Source organism: Salvelinus fontinalis, chromosome 6 (genome assembly GCF_029448725.1).
Source record: "Salvelinus fontinalis isolate EN_2023a chromosome 6, ASM2944872v1, whole genome shotgun sequence".
In the NCBI taxonomy this organism is placed as follows: Eukaryota; Metazoa; Chordata; class Actinopteri; order Salmoniformes; family Salmonidae; genus Salvelinus; species Salvelinus fontinalis.
In genome coordinates this window covers 57,296,393-57,314,744 of record NC_074670.1, presented here as the reverse complement: position 1 = coordinate 57,314,744, position 18,352 = coordinate 57,296,393, and the positions used below count along the sequence as shown (strand labels likewise).

At 41.4% G+C, this 18,352-nt stretch overlaps 1 protein-coding gene across 1 annotated transcript in view; it reads right to left on the bottom strand.

Moving 5' to 3' along the window:
• Positions 1 to 1,080: 1,080 nt before the first annotated feature.
• wu:fb13g09 (ATP-binding cassette sub-family C member 5) overlaps positions 1,081 to 18,352 on the bottom strand; it is a 50,533-nt gene continuing 33,261 nt past the window's right edge. The window contains exons 21-29 of the mRNA XM_055927217.1: positions 16,903 to 17,031; positions 16,212 to 16,398; positions 11,969 to 12,058; positions 11,081 to 11,273; positions 10,634 to 10,793; positions 6,712 to 6,790; positions 6,297 to 6,410; positions 5,635 to 5,799; positions 1,081 to 2,500 (exon numbers count right to left, since the gene is read on the bottom strand). Of these exons, the coding sequence (XP_055783192.1) occupies positions 2,396 to 2,500; positions 5,635 to 5,799; positions 6,297 to 6,410; positions 6,712 to 6,790; positions 10,634 to 10,793; positions 11,081 to 11,273; positions 11,969 to 12,058; positions 16,212 to 16,398; positions 16,903 to 17,031 (1,222 nt within the window). The 3' untranslated portion in view covers positions 1,081 to 2,395. The remainder of the gene's footprint in view (positions 2,501 to 5,634; positions 5,800 to 6,296; positions 6,411 to 6,711; positions 6,791 to 10,633; positions 10,794 to 11,080; positions 11,274 to 11,968; positions 12,059 to 16,211; positions 16,399 to 16,902; positions 17,032 to 18,352) is intronic.

Below are 18,352 nucleotides of genomic sequence, written 5' to 3'. Positions count from 1 at the left end.
GACCATCGGTTCTTGGTCACCTCCCTGACCAAGGCCCTTCTCCCCCGATTACTCAGTTTGGCCGGGCGGCCAGCTCTAGGAAGAGTCTTGGTGGTTCCAAACTTCTTCCATTTAAGATCTGTGCCTCGACACAATCCTGTCTCAGAGCTCTACAGACAATTCCTTCGAACTCATGGCTTGGTTTTTGCTCTGGCATGCAATGTCAACTGTAGGACCTTATTTAGACAGCTGTGTGCCTTTCCAAATCATGTCCAATCAATTGAATTTACCACAGGTGCTCCAATCAAGTTGTAAAAACAAAGGATAATCAATGGAAACAAGATGCACCGGAGCTCAATTTTGAGTCTCATAGCAAAGGGTCTGAATACTTATGTAAATAAGGTACTACTGTTTGTTATTTTTAATACATTTGCATTAATGTCTAAACCTGTTTTCCCTTTGTTATTATGGGGTAGTGTGTGTAGATTGATTACATTTTTAAAAGTTCTCAATTTTAGAAAAAGGCTATAATGTAACAAAATGTGGAAAAAAGGGAAGAGGTCTGAATACTTTCCGAATGCAAAAATGTCTCAATGGGTCTCCTTGTGATTTTTGGTGATGATTATCTACGTACCATGTCATAATGGAGCACTTCCCTATACCGTACGTCCATTCTGGCTCGATGTATACCCCAAAATGCATACATGTATGACCTTTGACCCTCCACGTTGGGCCCATAGAGATGTCACTACCATTCAAATTGTTCCATGCCTTCTTTCATGTTGTATTATGAAGTTAATAACATATCAATACCTTGTTTTGAGAAGATTGTTGTTTTATAATACATTTCTTAAATCCAGTTGTCCCAATTAACCGCATAGGGGTCATAACATTCATGCAGTGATTACCACAATTTATCAATGTCCGATAGTGGTTATCATACCAAAATATAGCTCACAGACATTACCCTTGCCACCCCATAGTGGACCAATATGTGAAATGTGGCCCTCTGGCCCATGGACTATTGATCTAATTAATTGTCAGAGCACCATGCATGCCAGGAAGGCACCATACGCGAGAACAATGAATGCAAGAACAATATTTCAAGTATGAAAACATTTTTATTGGTAAAGCATTTCTATGACAAAAAAAATCTTAACATTTAAGAATAAAAAAATATAGCAAATTACAATCGCAAGTCTTTTACAAGACCATCTTTACGATTTCTCTGGCAACATATTACTTATTGCACACAATGTCTGCTCAGTGTATGAACATTTGTTTTTTTAAGGCATCTAGATGTTTACAATCCAAAACGTCATCCAAAAACACTGATTTGCAGACATTGTCTGTGGTTGTTTAGAACAAAAAAATACTCTAAATATTCAGTACCTTTCATTATTTGTTCCACAACTCTGTTTTGCTGTTCTTCAATTCCATGAATATAACTGTGCTTTATTACTACACAACAGAATGATTACACGTTGATAAAAACGACATTCCTGCCATATACCCTGCAACAATACAAGAGACTATGCAGATACAGTTCCGACATACCAGCATAAGATTCACCCAGAACAGAACATAACACAAATGCAATTCCAAAAAGCATAGGCTACAACATTACTACACAACGAATGACATAACTGTAGAGGCACATATACACTGCATCTGTTAGGATTCACTGAAATGATTACCATATAATAATCTGCCTTATTATAACTTGACATATTATCAGTCAATATATTCCTGACCTTGCTCATGTGGAATGGTTATTTTGGTGTATCAAAGTGATTCTTTGGAAGTCTCAGTTGCCCAGTGATTTGACTGATGAATATGCTGGCTGTATTGTTTGCAAATATCATAATATAAAATCCATTCCACCAACTAGCATTGAGGCTTATACAAGTGATAGGTTCCTTTCGAATTATATCAGTGAAATATATAGATCATTTAACGTTCTCTTCCAAGTCGCACTGATAGCCCTGTAGAGAGAGGGTGAAAGGAAGCAACATTCAGTGTTCTCAGACGCTTCAGTGTTTCATCATGGAATATAAAGTGCCATTGTAGAGTCATTGCTCTTGATTTGCACTTTCTCCTTTTGCCTCTGAGAAATGATCTCTTTCCACACAGCAGTAAAGGTCAGCAGGTACGATACTCCCAACTCTCAATAGATCCACATCTTTGATGCGTCTTTTGGAACATTGTCATCATACTCATGAAGTCATCATTGGTTTTTGAAATCAACAGACATCACTAGATTTAGCAGCGTTTGTAAGAACCTCTGTTAATGCCTTCTAAAATAACATCTTACTTGCTCCATGGCAGGATGGTAATCTTCAAAGATTGTGCAAGTCATGTCTTCTGCTGTATTGCCTCGTTTTATAAGCGCTAATTTGTACTCATTCGACTCGGTTCACTGCTCTGTGTCACTGAGCTTGCCGTTAGATGCCTCGATCATGGCACGGAATCTGGAGTTGTCATCTGCCAGCAGGGCAGCAGGGGTGTCGAACTCCAAAATCTGGAATGAAGAAAATAAACAAGTTCTGACCAACAAGTATTTCGACCCACTAGAGAAATGTTTCCTTAGGTATACAGTAGTATATCAAATATTTTGTTTAGTATATGCTGTTAACCCTTTACACTTGTACCAATATACAGGTTGAAAATTGCAGATATGGACACTGATAAGTGCCTAAATTGGAACACAGTGGCTGTACAGTAACATACTATACATGACGTCAGAGCTCAGGCTCTGTTCTTCACAGCGCTGTATGGGTTTTGACTGACAGCCGTTCTGAACTTGAGCACCCCGTGACAAGAAATTGCCCCCATCCCTCCTGCTAACTGGGAAATTTTCACATTTTTTTGTCTGAGTGAGGGAAAAGCTGTAAATTAAGAGGACTCAATGCATTTTGAAATATGAGACGTTGAGGATTACAATGAAAAATACCACTTTGACGTCAAACACCCGTGAGCCCAGATGTGCACTTCACATTTCCATATCATAAAACTCATGTAATATACAGTGTCAATGTTTATGATGACTATGTTTGATATACAATTACAAGATGACATGGCGTTATACCCTGGGTTGTCTTGAACAGAATGAGCCTGTTTGTTGTATTGTGATGAAAACTTGCCATGGACCACGCATCAATGCACTTAAGACTATTCTAAGCCCACCAAAATGATGTTCTGCTTCTCTGAATTGCCTTGTGAAAGCCTAGCAGTGTAATATTGTATTTTATAATTTAGCTAGTCATTTTGGCAATAGAACAAGCTTTCAAATTATACCCACCTGTCCCAGATTGAGATTTATAAAATGGACCGCTTTTGGATTGCGTAAACAACAGTAATTGTGTAAAGGCAGGAGTTTTCAGGGCTGTGTTCCATACAAAACAACTACAAGTGTACTTGCTCTAGTTCCTCAACAGCACAGCTAGGAGAGCTCAAAAAAGCACCTTATAGTTGAATACTCTTCTGCATTGAAATTACTTAGGAACTGGGCACACTTTGGAGAAGTGTGACACCACTTGGAAACACCAGTTAGACCTCTCACTCAAATCCATGTCATTTTTTTCTCTTATGTTGCACTTGTCCCACATTTTCCAGGAATATTATCATCATGTTACTGAATGTATCCAGAGTATTTTCATATTTTGTTATTGTCAAATGAGATGAAAAGTACAGTAAATGTAAAATGCACATAAAAGCAACAGTGTAATGTTTGGGTTCATTATTGTGTCAGGTAAACTGTTGTGTCCTCACCTTTAGTCTAATCATTTGCCCACAATCTCCTAACTGTTCCTGTTTAATTGTTACCATGGTCATGCATATGTTTTCCATATTTCTTCTGTAAGAAACATTTCAATTTAGTCCTATCCATATAGGCCAATTCCCACAAGTGTAAAGGCGTTAAATACAATGCCTTCAGGAAGTATTCATACTCCTTGTCTTATTCCACGCTTTGCTGTTTTACAGACGGAATTCAAATGTATTATTTTCTTACCCAGCTACACACAATACCCCATAATGACAAAGTGAAAACATGTTTTTAGAAATGTTTGCTAAATTATTGAAAATGAAATGCAGAAATATCTAATTGACATAAGTATTCACACACCCATGAGTCAATACATTGTACAAGCACCTTTGGCAGCAATTTCAGCTGTAAGAGCTTTCCACACCTGGATTGTGCAACATTAGCCCATTATTCTTTTCAAAACTCTTCAACCTCTGTCAAATTAGTTGCTAATCATTCCTAGGCAACCATTTTCAGGTCTTGCCATAATTTAAGTCAAAATTGTAACTTGGCGACTCACGAACATTCACTGACCTCTTGGTAAGCAACTCCAGTGTAGCCCTGTGTTTTAGATTATTGTACTGCTGAAAGGGGAATTCATCTGTCTGGTGGAAGACTGAACCAGGTTTTCCTCTAGGATTTTGCCTGCGCTGAGCTCCATTCCGTTTCTTTTTTATCCTGAAACTCCCCAGTCCTTAACGATTACAAGAATACCCATAACATGATCCAGCCACCATTATAATTGAAAATATGAAGAATGGTACTCAGTAATGTGTTGTATTGGATTTGCCCCAAACATAACACTTTGTATTAAGGACAAAAAGTAAATTTCTTTGCCACATGTTTCTGCAGTATTACTTTAGTGCCTTGTTGCAAACAGGACGCATGTTTTAGAATATTTTTATTCTGTAAAGGCTTCCTTCTTTTCACTCTGTCAGTATTGTGGAGTAAAGACAATGTTGTTGATCCATCCAGTTCTCTAATATCACAGCCATCTAACTGTTTTAAAGTGACTATTTGCCTATGGTGAAATCCCTGAGCGTTTTCCTTCTTCTCCTGCAACTGAGTTAAGAAAGACGCCTGTATCTTTGTAGTGACTGGGTGTATTGATACACCATTCAAAGTGTAGTTAATATGCTCAAAGGGATATTCAATGTCTGCTTTTTACATATCTACCAATAGATGCCCTTCTTCGTGAGGCATTGAAAAACCTTCCTGGTCTTTGTGGCTGAATCTGTATTTGAAATTCACTTCTCAACTGAGGGACCTTACAGATAGTTGTATGTGTGGGGTACAGATATAAGGTAGTCAATAAAAAATCCAGTTAACCACTATTATTGCACACAGCGTGAGCCCATGCAACTTGTTAAGCACATTTCTACTCCTGAACTTATTTAGGTTGGCCATAACAAAGGGGTTGAATACTTATTGACTTATGACATTTCAGCTTTTCATTTTTAATTAATTCCACTTTGACATTATGGGGGATTGTGTGTAGGCCAGTGGAAAAAAATCTAAATCGAATCCATTTTAAATTCAGGCTGTAACACAACAAAATGTGGAAAAAGTCAAGGTGTGATTACTTTCTGAAGGCCCTGTATATATTTTTACACTATACTACAAACCCAGAATTAGAAGACGTCAAATGTGTTTCATTAGCCACTGGTATGATTCAATAGATATAAATGGTTACAAGTCCCTCTCAAATAAACACAGAAGAAATAGAATGATATGGCAGCGTCTCAAATGGCACCCTATTCCCTATAGGCCATGGTCAAAAACAGTGCACAACATAGGGAATAGGGTGCCATTGAGACACATTCTATATGTCTGTGGTGCAGAAGACCCACCTGTCCCTGGTCCAACACCATGACCCTGTTACAGCTCATCACAGTGTTGAGGCGATGGGCGATGATCAACGTGGTGCAGCTGCTGAATGACTCGCGGATGGTCTCCTGAATCAGCCGGTCTGTCTCTGTGTCGATGGCTGCAGTCGCCTCATCCAACAGCAAGATCTGGCAACCAAACACATGTCACATTTAAGCACACTTTGCAGAGATTCAATCACAAAGGTTGGTAGAATAAGGAAGTAACAATATAGAAACAACATTGAATATGGATGTGTATATTACAATCTTAAGGAGTGCTATAAATAGGACTAGTCCCTAAACGTCTTTTGTCGTCATCCTCATTTGATTGAATTTCCAACTGCATTGTATAGAATCAGAGTGACATTACAACACAAGCCATGTGGTGGCAATGTTACGCCTTGGAGAAGCTGCTGCCTTCTGCCCGTCTTATGTGACTACCTCAATATTAGGATGTGAGGCACAAAAGCTTTCCTCTGTGGTAACAGAAAAGAGAAAATCAATCTAACTGCCCTTGTCTATTATCCTGTGTGTGTGTGTGGTGTGGAGAGAAAGAGACGTGATGCAACGCTAGAGTGTGTGTGTGTGTGTGTGTGTGTGTGTGTGCGCGCACATGCATGTGTGATGTGTCTGTGTTTGTTTACCTTGCTGTGTCTCAGCAGTGCTCTTGCCACACACAGTAGTTGTCTCTCTCCCACTGAGAAGTTCTCTCCGTTCTCTGTCACCTCGGACTGGAGGGAGTGGGGCAGTTGGCTGATCTGAACATGATGAGAGACAAAATGGAGTCAAAACACAAGCCACATATATCGTTTTCAACTGTTAAAAAAATCTCTAGTGGGGAACTTTAATCTTACACGGGTCTAGGATTTGTTATCAATTACTGTCAGCATTAGTAACACTATCAGAAGGTGTACAAGGCAATGAATAAATAGTATGATGTCAACACAAGGACTACTTGACATTTGTATACTGACATTATCAATATATTGGGGTTAAACTGACATAGGAATGTATTGCTTACTCTATTTATGTTAACATTTACCATCTATCCCTACTTACCATCTCCTTTATATGGGTCCTCTCAAGTGCATTCCAGATCTGGGGATCTGAGTATTGATTCCATGGGTCCAGATTGGACCTATTTGATAAGGAAAAATAAGAATAAAGAATCAATCTCCATATTTGTAAACAAGCCTAGATAACAGTGCGACAAGAGTCCGGTGAAGTTGCCCGTGGGGTCAGTTTGACATTTCCCCCACTAATGATTAAAGGGATACTTTGGAATTTTGGGAAATGTCCTATTTACCAAGAGTCAGACAAACTCATGTCATGGATACCATTTGTATGTCTCTGTGTGCAGTTTGAAGGAAGTTGACGGTAGCATATTGTTAGCTTAGTGCAATTGCTGGAAGTCTATGAGTATCTACTACTCAGCTCCTCTCAAAAGCATGGAAATTAACCTAACTATTCAAAGGCTGGGTGGTTAGCACTTTGTAGTCTAAGTATTCATTACAAGTATATATGAAATTATAATGTTTTTATTATAGTTATTTCTGGAACTATTTTCTCCGGACTACGCATTTCATTCATCGACGGTGGGCGCAAGCATAGGCTGTGCGCAAGTGTAAACACAGCAGGCCAGCTGAGACAGCGGCAGTTTGAACGAGTTTGCTAGATAGATATCAAGTAACCAAAGTGTGAGAAGATAAACCTCACAAAAGAAAAAGAGTACATCAACAGACAGCCAATGCTCGTCCGGAGCAAATATTTTTACCGGAGCAAATATTTTTATCTCGCAGCCGTGACTGTGAAGATTGTTGACACTGCTGGAAGTTAAAGGCGTAAAAAATAAATGCTAACCTCCCTTGTTATTGTAATGGTGAGAGGTTAGCATGTCTTGGGGTGTGATATTTGTGCGTCTATCTTTCTCAGTCATCATTATTCACGATTCATTCTGGACTATCCGTAACCATGGTAGCATCCACATTAATGTACAAGTGTTAACATTCTATTCTTATTTACAATAAAAGTGACTCCAAAACACACAACACGTTATTTACCATTCATTTCTATTGGGTACAAAATAACCAGAAACACAACCAAAACAAACAGCAAATGGAACCAACACATTTAAAGGAATATGGGACAAAACACTAAACTATTGACTACTTTAATACAGATAAATGAATTTGTCCCAATACTTCTGGTCCCCTAAAATGGGGGGACTATGTACAAAAAGTGCTGAAATTTCTAAAACGGTCCACCCGACATGGATGAAAATACCCTCAAATTAAAGCTGACAGTGTATCATTTCAGATCCAAAGTGCTGGAGTACAGAGCCAAAACAACAAAAACATGGTCACCTTCCCAATACTTTGAGCTCACTGTATATTTTTGGAAAGTTGAAAGCTTCCAAAGTTTTGAATAGAAAAAGGTCATTCAAGACGGTTGAAAGCCTTTTCAGCATCAACAGACATTATTGATAAATCGATATCTTGTTATTTAGCGTATTGTATTGAACTGAAACATGTTATTGTATTTGTTTGTAAGGGTCCATTTTTTATAAATCTTGTTTGATTGAGTTGCCATGAATATAACGTTAGCAAGCTAGATAACAACACTCCAACCAAGGATCTCTGAAAGTTAATGGTTTGCTCTGATTTTTTATAACTAGGGGACTATTATGAGAGGATCAAACTGACAAGCCATAAGATGAGACGTTTCCTGACGGATACAGCGGTCCCATCAGTGGCCATTCTACGCACGCCAGAACAAAGTGGAATGGGGGTAAGTGTGATGAGATCTTACATTATCTGATTGATTGAATAGTAGCTAGCTGCTCTCATGATAAAATGTGATAGGCCTGTCACTTTTCTTGTGGATAGGCTGTCCATTACATCTGTGATGCCCTCCGCTCAAAGCCAAAGAAAAACAGAGTACAACAAAATGACTAAGAATGCTCAAAACTATGTGCTCTCCTTTTTTCATTATTCAACATTGAGTGGTGCCATTATTTTAGTCTTTATTCAACTTGATTCAAGTACTTTCCAACTAATTATACATTTTCCACATGCTTGAGAAACAAATAGATTGACTTGACTTTATAGTGTTAGCTATGTAATGCATGACATCATGCCACTAAATCAGAACATCTATTATGGCCTTCTTCAAGTGTGTTCTTCTTTGTATATTTCAAATGATTTTCCCCATTTCCTGTTCCCTTTATTGCTCACTCTGGTTTAGATAGTGTTAATCAATGTTTACACTTCAGCACTTGTTTTGTCATATTAGGATGGTAATGCAATCATTGACGTGTCCAGACACATCTATTCTAACAAATGGACAGGTAGCCTGACTGCCCCTCCAGGATAGTTTTGTTGACTTGGGTAAAGTGGAGGGTTTATACCATTCACTGTAGACTACCACTGGACATAACAGCACCCCCATACCATTCACTGTAGACTACCACTGGACATAACAGCACCCCCATACCATTCACTGTAGACTACCACTGGACATAACAGCACCCCCATACCATTCACTGTAGACTACCACTGGACATAACAGCACCCCCATACCATTCACTGTAGACTACCACTGGACATAACAGCACCCCCATACCATTCACTGTAGACTACCACTGGACATAACAGCACCCCCATACCATTCACGGTAGACTACCACTGGACATAACAGCACCCCCATACCATTCACGGTAGACTACCACTGGACATAACAGCACCCCCATACCATTCACGGTAGACTACCACTGGACATAACAGCACCCCCATACCATTCACATAGACTACTACATAACATCACCCCCATACCTACTTTGTACTGTCTATTTTATTGTACATTTGACCTTTTATTGATGTGCATTGTTTGAATGTCTATACTGTGGTGTAAAATACATAATGGTGTTTGCCTCTTCATTGATTGTCATGTCATTCCATAGGTATACGCTGTTTTGTTGGCTTCTACCAATTTACCTTAAGTATTCAAATGTTACTGACACATGGATCTGACTGCTATATTTCATAATAAAAATAAGATGTTGTAGCATACTGTAATGAACCACTTCTAGCAGATAGAACCAATACCACCTATTTTGTTCCTAAGGGCATTTATTTCAATGATTTGACAGAATTGGTTAGGCAATGTCTGGCTGTGAAGGTGAATGTAAAACTCTTGTTCCCTCGTTCCAGTCGCTCTCCCTTCAGTGCCCACTTAAACACCAGTCGATATGCAACCAGCCTGTATTGACCAAGAACAAATAAGTTATTATTCATGAGTCGTTTGATCAAATCAAATAGTTTATTATTAGATTATTTGTATCTGAGTGCAATTATGAAACAACAAAAGTTACCGATAGATTATCTTCTTTATATTTTGTTACTGTGTGGTGGGACAAGCAAGAATAATGTACTTACCAGATAAGACAGCTGTCCATTCGGTCCAGCAGGTATGGGCTGGTTCTTACAGTTTCATTTTGGGATATGGAAGAATGTCTCTATAACTCCAGGATTGATAAGTGCAGAAAATTCCTCAGGGTTTTTTACAGTCTCTGGGTGCCTTGCTTTCTTTGCCATAGATATCAAGCCCCCCCAGTACGTAAATTAGGAAGTTGATAGAATCTCATTTCATAAAATATAGATTACTATGTATACCTTTGTTAGACTATAAATGACCAACCACATAGCTTTGTAGTAGTTAGGTCCATGTCCCTGCTTTTGAGAGGAGCTGGCTAGTAGATACCCATAGACCTCCAGCAATATTGCTAAGCTAACGATATGCTACCTTCAACTTCCTTCAAACTGCACGCAGAGACATAAAATTGTATCCATGAGTTTGTCTGACTCTGGGTAAGTAAGAAATTACCCAATATCCAAAGGATCCCTTAAAAGGTTAGGATTGGGGGAGGGGAAGCTGATCCTACATCTGTACCTAGGGGAATCTTAGGTAAATCATTAATACATACCTGATAGTGCCAATGAAGAGAACGGGCTCCTGGGGAATGACTGACAGCTTGCTTCTCAGGTCTTCCAATCCGATCTGTGCAATGTTGATGTCGTCGATGGTGATGGAGCCCCCAGTCAGCTCCACCAGTCTGAAGAGAGCTACGCCCAGTGAGGACTTCCCTAGATAGATAGAAACGGGGGGTTGTGAGTGAACTACGATTTGTTCGGATAGATGATAACCACATCTACATGTGAAGATTACAGTTCACTGGATAATGATTACTTTTATTTTATGAGAATCTTTTTGAATGAGAATCATTAGAAAACAAACACCATTACCATCAATTAAACCCATTGTTATTACATTATTTCTTAGTAAATACCAGGTAAACACCAGCGGAAACAAAGATAATAAAATGAAACATTAACGATGTAAAACGATACATGGGAATAACGGAGGGAAGTACCTGAGCCAGTGCGACCCACAATGCCGATGGTCTCCTCTGGCAGGATGTTAAAGGAAAGTTTCTTGAGCACCAGCGGCAGGTCGTCCCGGTAACACATCTCCACGTCCTGGAAGGAGATCCGTCCCTTATCTGGCCAGCAGGGGGCAGGAGAGGAGGGTCCAGTGATCTGCCGCGGCGCCTCACCTTCCAAGGTCTGAGACAGAAAAAAATAGATCCAATATGGAGTGCTAATCTCTGTATCTCTAATTCCATGAAGTAAAGACCTCTACCTCTCAATAGAACTGTAATTTATAGATCTCTAAAAGCTTGTTGGCACTTTGAGAGAAAAAAGTTGTTCCTCTGATATGAGGGTGTTTATGTTTTGATGGGTGTTGTGTGAAACAGGTCCTGTCATGTGCTTTGATGTGTGACGGGCCACACACTGGGTTCCATCTGCTTCCTGCTGGGCCTCTCAGAGACTGTGTGTGCAACAAACGGCACTCGACGCCCTATACTGTGGACTACTTTTAACCAAACCCTATGGGCCCCTGATCAAAAGTAGTGCACTACATAGGGAATAGGGTTCAATTTGGGATGTACTCTGTGTCTGTCTGGAGCTTACCATGACCAACAGCTTTGTGTTATTGGGATTGTGTTATGTGTGTGTGCATGGGTGTGCCGCGCGCAGGAATGTGGATTTAGAGTGTGTGTCTGCATGTGAGTATGCTGTGCCTGTATGTGTGTGTTACTTCATCTGTGCCTGTGTCCTGCTGCGTTAAGTATATAAGCCTGTGTTCGTTTGTGTCACACCATGTGTGTACTTTCGATTCAGCCACACATGGTTCAGCCAATCAGCAACCCTTCCCCCGACTGTTGGCAGCAGCCCCTTGTGTCATTAAGCCTACCTACCTTTATATAATGATTGATCCTCTCCACTGACGTGAAGCGAGCCTCAGTCTCTGACAGCAATCTCACGGTAAACTGAAACAGACCGGTCAGCTGGAGAAGAGAGAGACAGCGAGAGAGAGACAGACACAGACAGAGAGACATAGACAGAGAGAGAGAGAGAGAAGTGATTAGTCAATGATTAACACCCTCACACCCTATTACAATCAACCCAGGCTCACGTCAACACTAGTGTTGGTCACTGTGTGCGGTGATACCATTTGGATGAATGAGCAGCACAAACCATAAACCTTTACGGCCCCAAAAGACAGACATACAGTTGAAGTCGGAAGTTTACATACACTTAGATTGGAGTCATTAAAACTCGTTTTTCAACCACAAGTGTGGTTAATCCTTGGGAGCAATTTCAAAACGCCTGAAGTGTACCACGTTCATCTGTACAAACAATAGTACGCAAATATAAACACCATGGGACCACGCAGCAGTCATACCGCTCAGGAAGGAGACGCGTTCTGTCTCCTAGAGATGAACGTACATTGGTGCGAAAAGTGCAAATCAATCCCAGAACAACAGCAAAGGACCTTGTGAAGATGCTGGAGGAAACGGGTACAAAAGTATCTATATCCACAGTTAAACGAGTCCTATATCAACATAACCTGAAAGGCCGCTCAGCAAGGAAGAAGCCACTGCTCCAAAACCGCCATAAAAAAGCCAGACTACGGTTTGCAACTGCACATGGGGACAAAGATCGTACTTTTTGGAGAAATGTCCTCTGGTCTCATGAAACAAAAATAGAACTGTTTGGCCATAATGACCATCGTTATATTTAGAGGAAAAAGGGCGAGGCTTGCAAGCCGAAGAACACCATCCCAACCGTGAAGCACGGGGGTGGCAGCATCATGTTGTGAGGGTGCTGTGCTGCAGGAGGGACTGGTGCACTTCACAAAATAGATGGCACCATGAGGTAGGAAAATTATGTGGATATATTGATGTCTCAAGACATCAGTCAGGAAGTTAAAACTTGGTTGCAAATGATGGGTCTTCCAAATGGACAATGACCCCAAGCATTACTTCCAAAGTTGTGGAAAAATGGCTTAAGGACAACAAAGTCAAGGTATTAGAGTGGCCCTCACAACCTGGCCTCAATCCTATAGAAGAAGTCAGAAGTTTGGACACACCTACTCATTCAAGGGTTTCTTTATTTTAACTATTTTCTACATTGTAAATAATATTGAAGACATCAACACTATGAAATAACACATATGGAATCATGTAGTAACCAAAAAAGTGTGAAACAAATGAAAATACACAAAAATAAAGGGAACACTTAAACAACACAATGTAACTCCAAGTCAATCACACTTCTGTGAAATCAAACTGTCCACTTAGGAAGCAACTCTGATTGACAATAAATTTCACATGCTGTTGTGCAAATGGAATAGACAAAAGGTGGAAATTATAGGCAATTAGCACAGCACCCCCAATAAAGGAATGGTTCTGCAGGTGGTGACCACAGACCACTTCTCAGTTCCTATGCTTCCTGGCTGATGTTTTGGTCACTTTTGAATGCTGGCGGTGCTTTCACTCTAGTGGTAGCATGAGACGGAGTCTACAACCCACACAAGTGGCTCAGGTAGTGCAGTTCATCCAGGATGGCACATCAATGCGAGCTGTGGCAAAAAGGTTTGCTGTGTCTGTCAGCGTAGTGTCCAGAGCATGGAGGCGCTACCAGGAGACAGGCCAGTACATCAGGAGACGTGGAGGAGGCCGTAGGAGGGCAACAACCCAGCAGCAGGACAGCTACCTCCGCCTTTGTGCAAGGAGGTGCACTGCCAGAGCCCTGCAAAATGACCTCCAGCAGGCCACAAATGTGCATGTGTCAGCATATGGTCTCAAAAGGGGTCTGAGGATCTCATCTCGGTACCTAATGGCAGTCAGGCTACCTCTGGCGAGCACATGGAGGGCTGTGCGGCCCCACAAAGAAATTCCACCCCACACCATGACTGACCCACCGCCAAACCGGTCATGCTGGAGGATGTTGCAGGCAGCAGAACGTTCTCCACGGCGTCTCCAGACTCTGTCACGTCTGTCACATGTGCTCAGTGTGAACCTGCTTTCATCTGTGAAGAGCACAGGGCGCCAGTGGCGAATTTGCCAATCTTGGTGTTCTCTGGCAAATGCCAAACGTCCTGCACGGTGCTGGGCTGTAAGCACAACCCCCACCTGTGGACGTCGGGCCCTCATACCACCCTCATGGAGTCTGTTTCTGACCGTTTGAGCAGACACATGCACATTTGTGGCCTGCTGGAGGTCATTTTGCAGGGCTCTGGCAGTGCACCTCCTTGCACAAAGGCGGAGGTAGCTGTCCTGCTGCTGGGTTGTTGCCCTCCTACGGCCTCCTCCACGTCTCCTGATGTACTGGCCTGTCTCCTCATCAGCCAGGAAGCATAGGAACTGAGAAGTGGTGTGTGGTCACCACCTGCAGAACCATTCCTTTATTGGGGGTGCTGTGCTAATTGCCTATAATTTCCACCTTTTGTCTATTCCATTTGCACAACAGCATGTGAAATTTATTGTCAATCAGTGTTGCTTCCTAAGTGGACAGTTTGATTTCACAGAAGTGTGATTGACTTGGAGTTACATTGTGTTGTTTAAGTGTTCCCTTTATTTTTTTGAGCAGTGTATATTTTATATTTGAGATTCTTCAAAGTAGCCACCCTTTGCATTGATGACAGCTGTGCACACTCTTGGCATTCTCTCAAACAGCTTCACCTGGAATGCTTTTTCAACAGTCTTGAAGGAGTCCCCACATGTGCTGTATACTTGTTGGCTGCTTTTCCTGCAATCTGTGGTCCAAATCATCCCAAACCATCTCAACTGGGTTGAGGTTGGGTGATTGTGAAGGCCAGGTCATCTGATGCAGCACTCATCACTCTCCTTGGTCAAATAGCCCTTACACAGCCTGGAGGTGTGTTGGGTCATTTTCCTGTTGAAAAACAAATTATAGTTCCACCAAGCGCAAACCAGGTGGGATGGCGTATCGCTGCAGAATGCTGTGGTAGCCATGCTGGTTAAGTGTGCCTTGAATTCAAAATAAATCACTGACAGTGTCACCAGCAAAACACCACCACACCACCTCCTCCATGCTTCACACTGAGAACCACACATGCAGAGATCATCTGCTCACCTACTCTGCATCTCACAAAGACACGGTGGTTGGTACCAAAAATCTCAAATTTGGACTCCGCAGACCAAAGGACAGATTTCCACCAGTCTAATATCCATTCCTCGTGTTTCTTGGCCCAGCAAGTCTCTTCTTCCTATTGGTGTCCTTTAGTAGTGGTTTCTTCGCAGCAATTCAACCACGAATGCCTGATTCACGCAGTCTCTGAACAGTTGATGTTAAGACGTGTCTGTTACTTGAACTCTGTGAAGCATTTATTTGGGCTGCAATTTCTGAGGCTGGTAACTCTAATGAACTAATCCTCTGCAGCAGAGGTAACTTTGGGTCTTCCTTTCCTGTGGTGGTCCTCATGAGAGCCAGTTTCATTATAGCGTTAGATGTTTTTTGCGACTACACTTGAAGAAACTTTCAGTTCTTGAATTTTATGGATTGACTGACCTTCATGTCTTAAAGTAATGATGCCTGTTTGCTTATTTGAGCTGTTCTTGCCATAATATGGACTTGGTCTTTTACTAGATAGGGCTATCTTCTGTATACCACCCCTACCTTGTCATAACACAACTGATTGGCTCAAACACATAAAGAAGGAAAGACATTCCACAAATGAACTTTTAAAAGGGCACACCTGTTAATTGAAACGCATTCCAGGTGACTACCTCATGAAGCTGGTTGAGAGAATGCCAAGAGTGTGCAAGGCTGTCATCAAGGCAAAGGGTCGCTACTTTGAAGAATCTCAAACATAAAATATATTTAGATTTGTTTAACACTTTTTTGGTTACTACATGATTCCATATGTGTTATTTCATAGTGTTGATGTCTTCAATATTATTCTACATGGAGAAAAAAGTAAGAATAAAGAAAAACCCTGGAATGAGTAGGTGTGTCCAAACTTTTGACTGGTACTGTATATAACATCAACAAGCCTTCATAAAAACATTCCCATAAAGGACAGTCAAAATAATTCACCGATAGCAAGGACACACTCTAGCAGTGCGTGTCTGTTTACATGCGTGTGTGCGTGTTTACATGCATGTGCATGAATGTGCTTTTGTGTGTGTGTACCTGCACGGCATAGGATATAGCCAAGCCTGCGTAGGCTGGGGGGATCTGGTTGTGCATGAAAACGATGAGCAGGGCTACGGTGGTGATGAGAATGATGCTGATCAGGTCCAGTCGTACAGCCAGCCAGCGCATAGCACAGCTGAACAGATAGTGGGAAGCCTGGTTGGTGTCCAGTAAAGCCTGGTACCTGAGATACACAGAGATAAACCAATAGGAATGGTTACTGAAAGTCAACGGCCCAATAACAGACTTAGTGGAAGGCTGCTCAGTGCCCACATTAGCTCAGCAGAAATCAAATGCTACTCAACTCAAAAGTCCAGGAAATGTTACTAAGGGAGGTTATCTCATTATTAGTTGTGCAATTTGGGCGGCACCTAGCCTAGCGGTTAAGAGCGTTGGACCAGTAACTGAAAGGTTTCTGGTTCAAATCCCAGAGACAACTAGGTAAAAAAAAGTGTTGATGTACCCTTGAGCAAGGCACTTAACCCTAATTGCTCCTGTATGTCGTTCTGGATAAGAGCGTCTGCTATTTTATTTTATTTTTTTAAATGTAGACGTCTGTTGGGCGAAGCTAACTGGACATGAACTGTCAAAACCAATGTCTTATCAGTGTTTGAAAACACGTCCTGTGACAGATAAAGAAAGTGTCTTCCTATGAGCGCTATACGGTATATTAGTGTACTGTTCTCACCTGTGCAAGAAGTCGTCCCCTCTGCCATAAGCGTGAATGGTGGACAGCCCCTGGAGACTACTGGTGATGTGCGAGGTGAAAGGTGATTGGCTGATGTTCTCCAGACGCTTCAGCTCGCGAATCAGAACCCTAGTCAGACAAAGAGGAAGTGGAACGTCAAGTCTATTACTTAAACGTACCAGAGCACCACTTTAGGGATGCTAAAGATGTCCACTCACTCACCATTTCTCTAACCTCTGACTCTGTGACCCCTAGACAAACCTCTACTGTTCAACTCTGTTCAACTCACAATGATGCCGCTGCAGTGGATAGCTGCAGTCTTACGGGCTCCTGACCAATTCTGCTATTTTGTGTTTTTTTACGCTGATCTTGTACATAATGTTTCTGCCATAATTTCCTATGACTGAAAACAGATTCTGGACATCAGAATAGCAATCACTAACATCGATTTGAATGAAGATTTCTGCTTCAACAAGTCGGCAGCTCTAAACGTTCTGCTTATCCCGGACCAGGCCCTGATCCCCAGGACACGAAAGAGAAAGCGCCGGCGAGTCACAAGACTACGTCGGCGAGCAAGTAGACCGCCATTGCCGTCTGCTTTTTTTGGTGAACGTGCAGTCACTGGAGAACAAACAGGGAATAAAGGGAAACTGAAATCTGTTTTACCTCATTTTTACTAGCATGTCACCTGTGCAATGTCATGACGTTGGGTTGGGGGTAGGTTTATGACAGTCATAAATACCTCTTTCCCCCTTTTCCTCTCTCCCTACTATAACTGATGTGACATAAGGAAACCCATGGGTTAACATAGAGGTTCTGGTAACATCAGAAGTTGGGGGAAATGAAATATATTCTGGTGATCCGACCAACTGAACATATGCGGTGGTACTTAAGGTATATTATGTCAGTTCGGTTGCCCTCTGACACATTCTCATCAAGGATTGAATGACATAAACTCTACTGTGGAAAGTCTAAATGTCAGAGATATCGGATTCACATGGAATTGTTGTTTAATTCAAATGTTTGAATATGACATTATTTGTGAAGAGATGAAATGTAATTTTAGCTTCCAAATGAGAGATCTGTGCTTTCATAAGTTTTCCTCTGCTCACAGTGGTCCGCCCCTGTGAAGAGGCATGGGCTATAAACCTTTCAGACACACCCCTCTCCCTCCACTATAAAAGCCCTTTTCCCAGAAAATAACTTTCTGTTCCGGGTATGCTAGGATGACGATCCAGTGTCAGAATGGTTCAGATAATCACTATAGATGAAGCCAACATCAGCATGGACTTTGATTGTGAATGGTATGAACTTTGAACTCGTATTCACTACAGAAGTGATATCTCCTAGCCTTTGAGTTAGCAACAGCTAAACGCAGGTTCGGAAGGACAGTCCAAGTATCCCGTCTAATACACACAACGTATACCGTGACTACCAGAGACATTCTTCA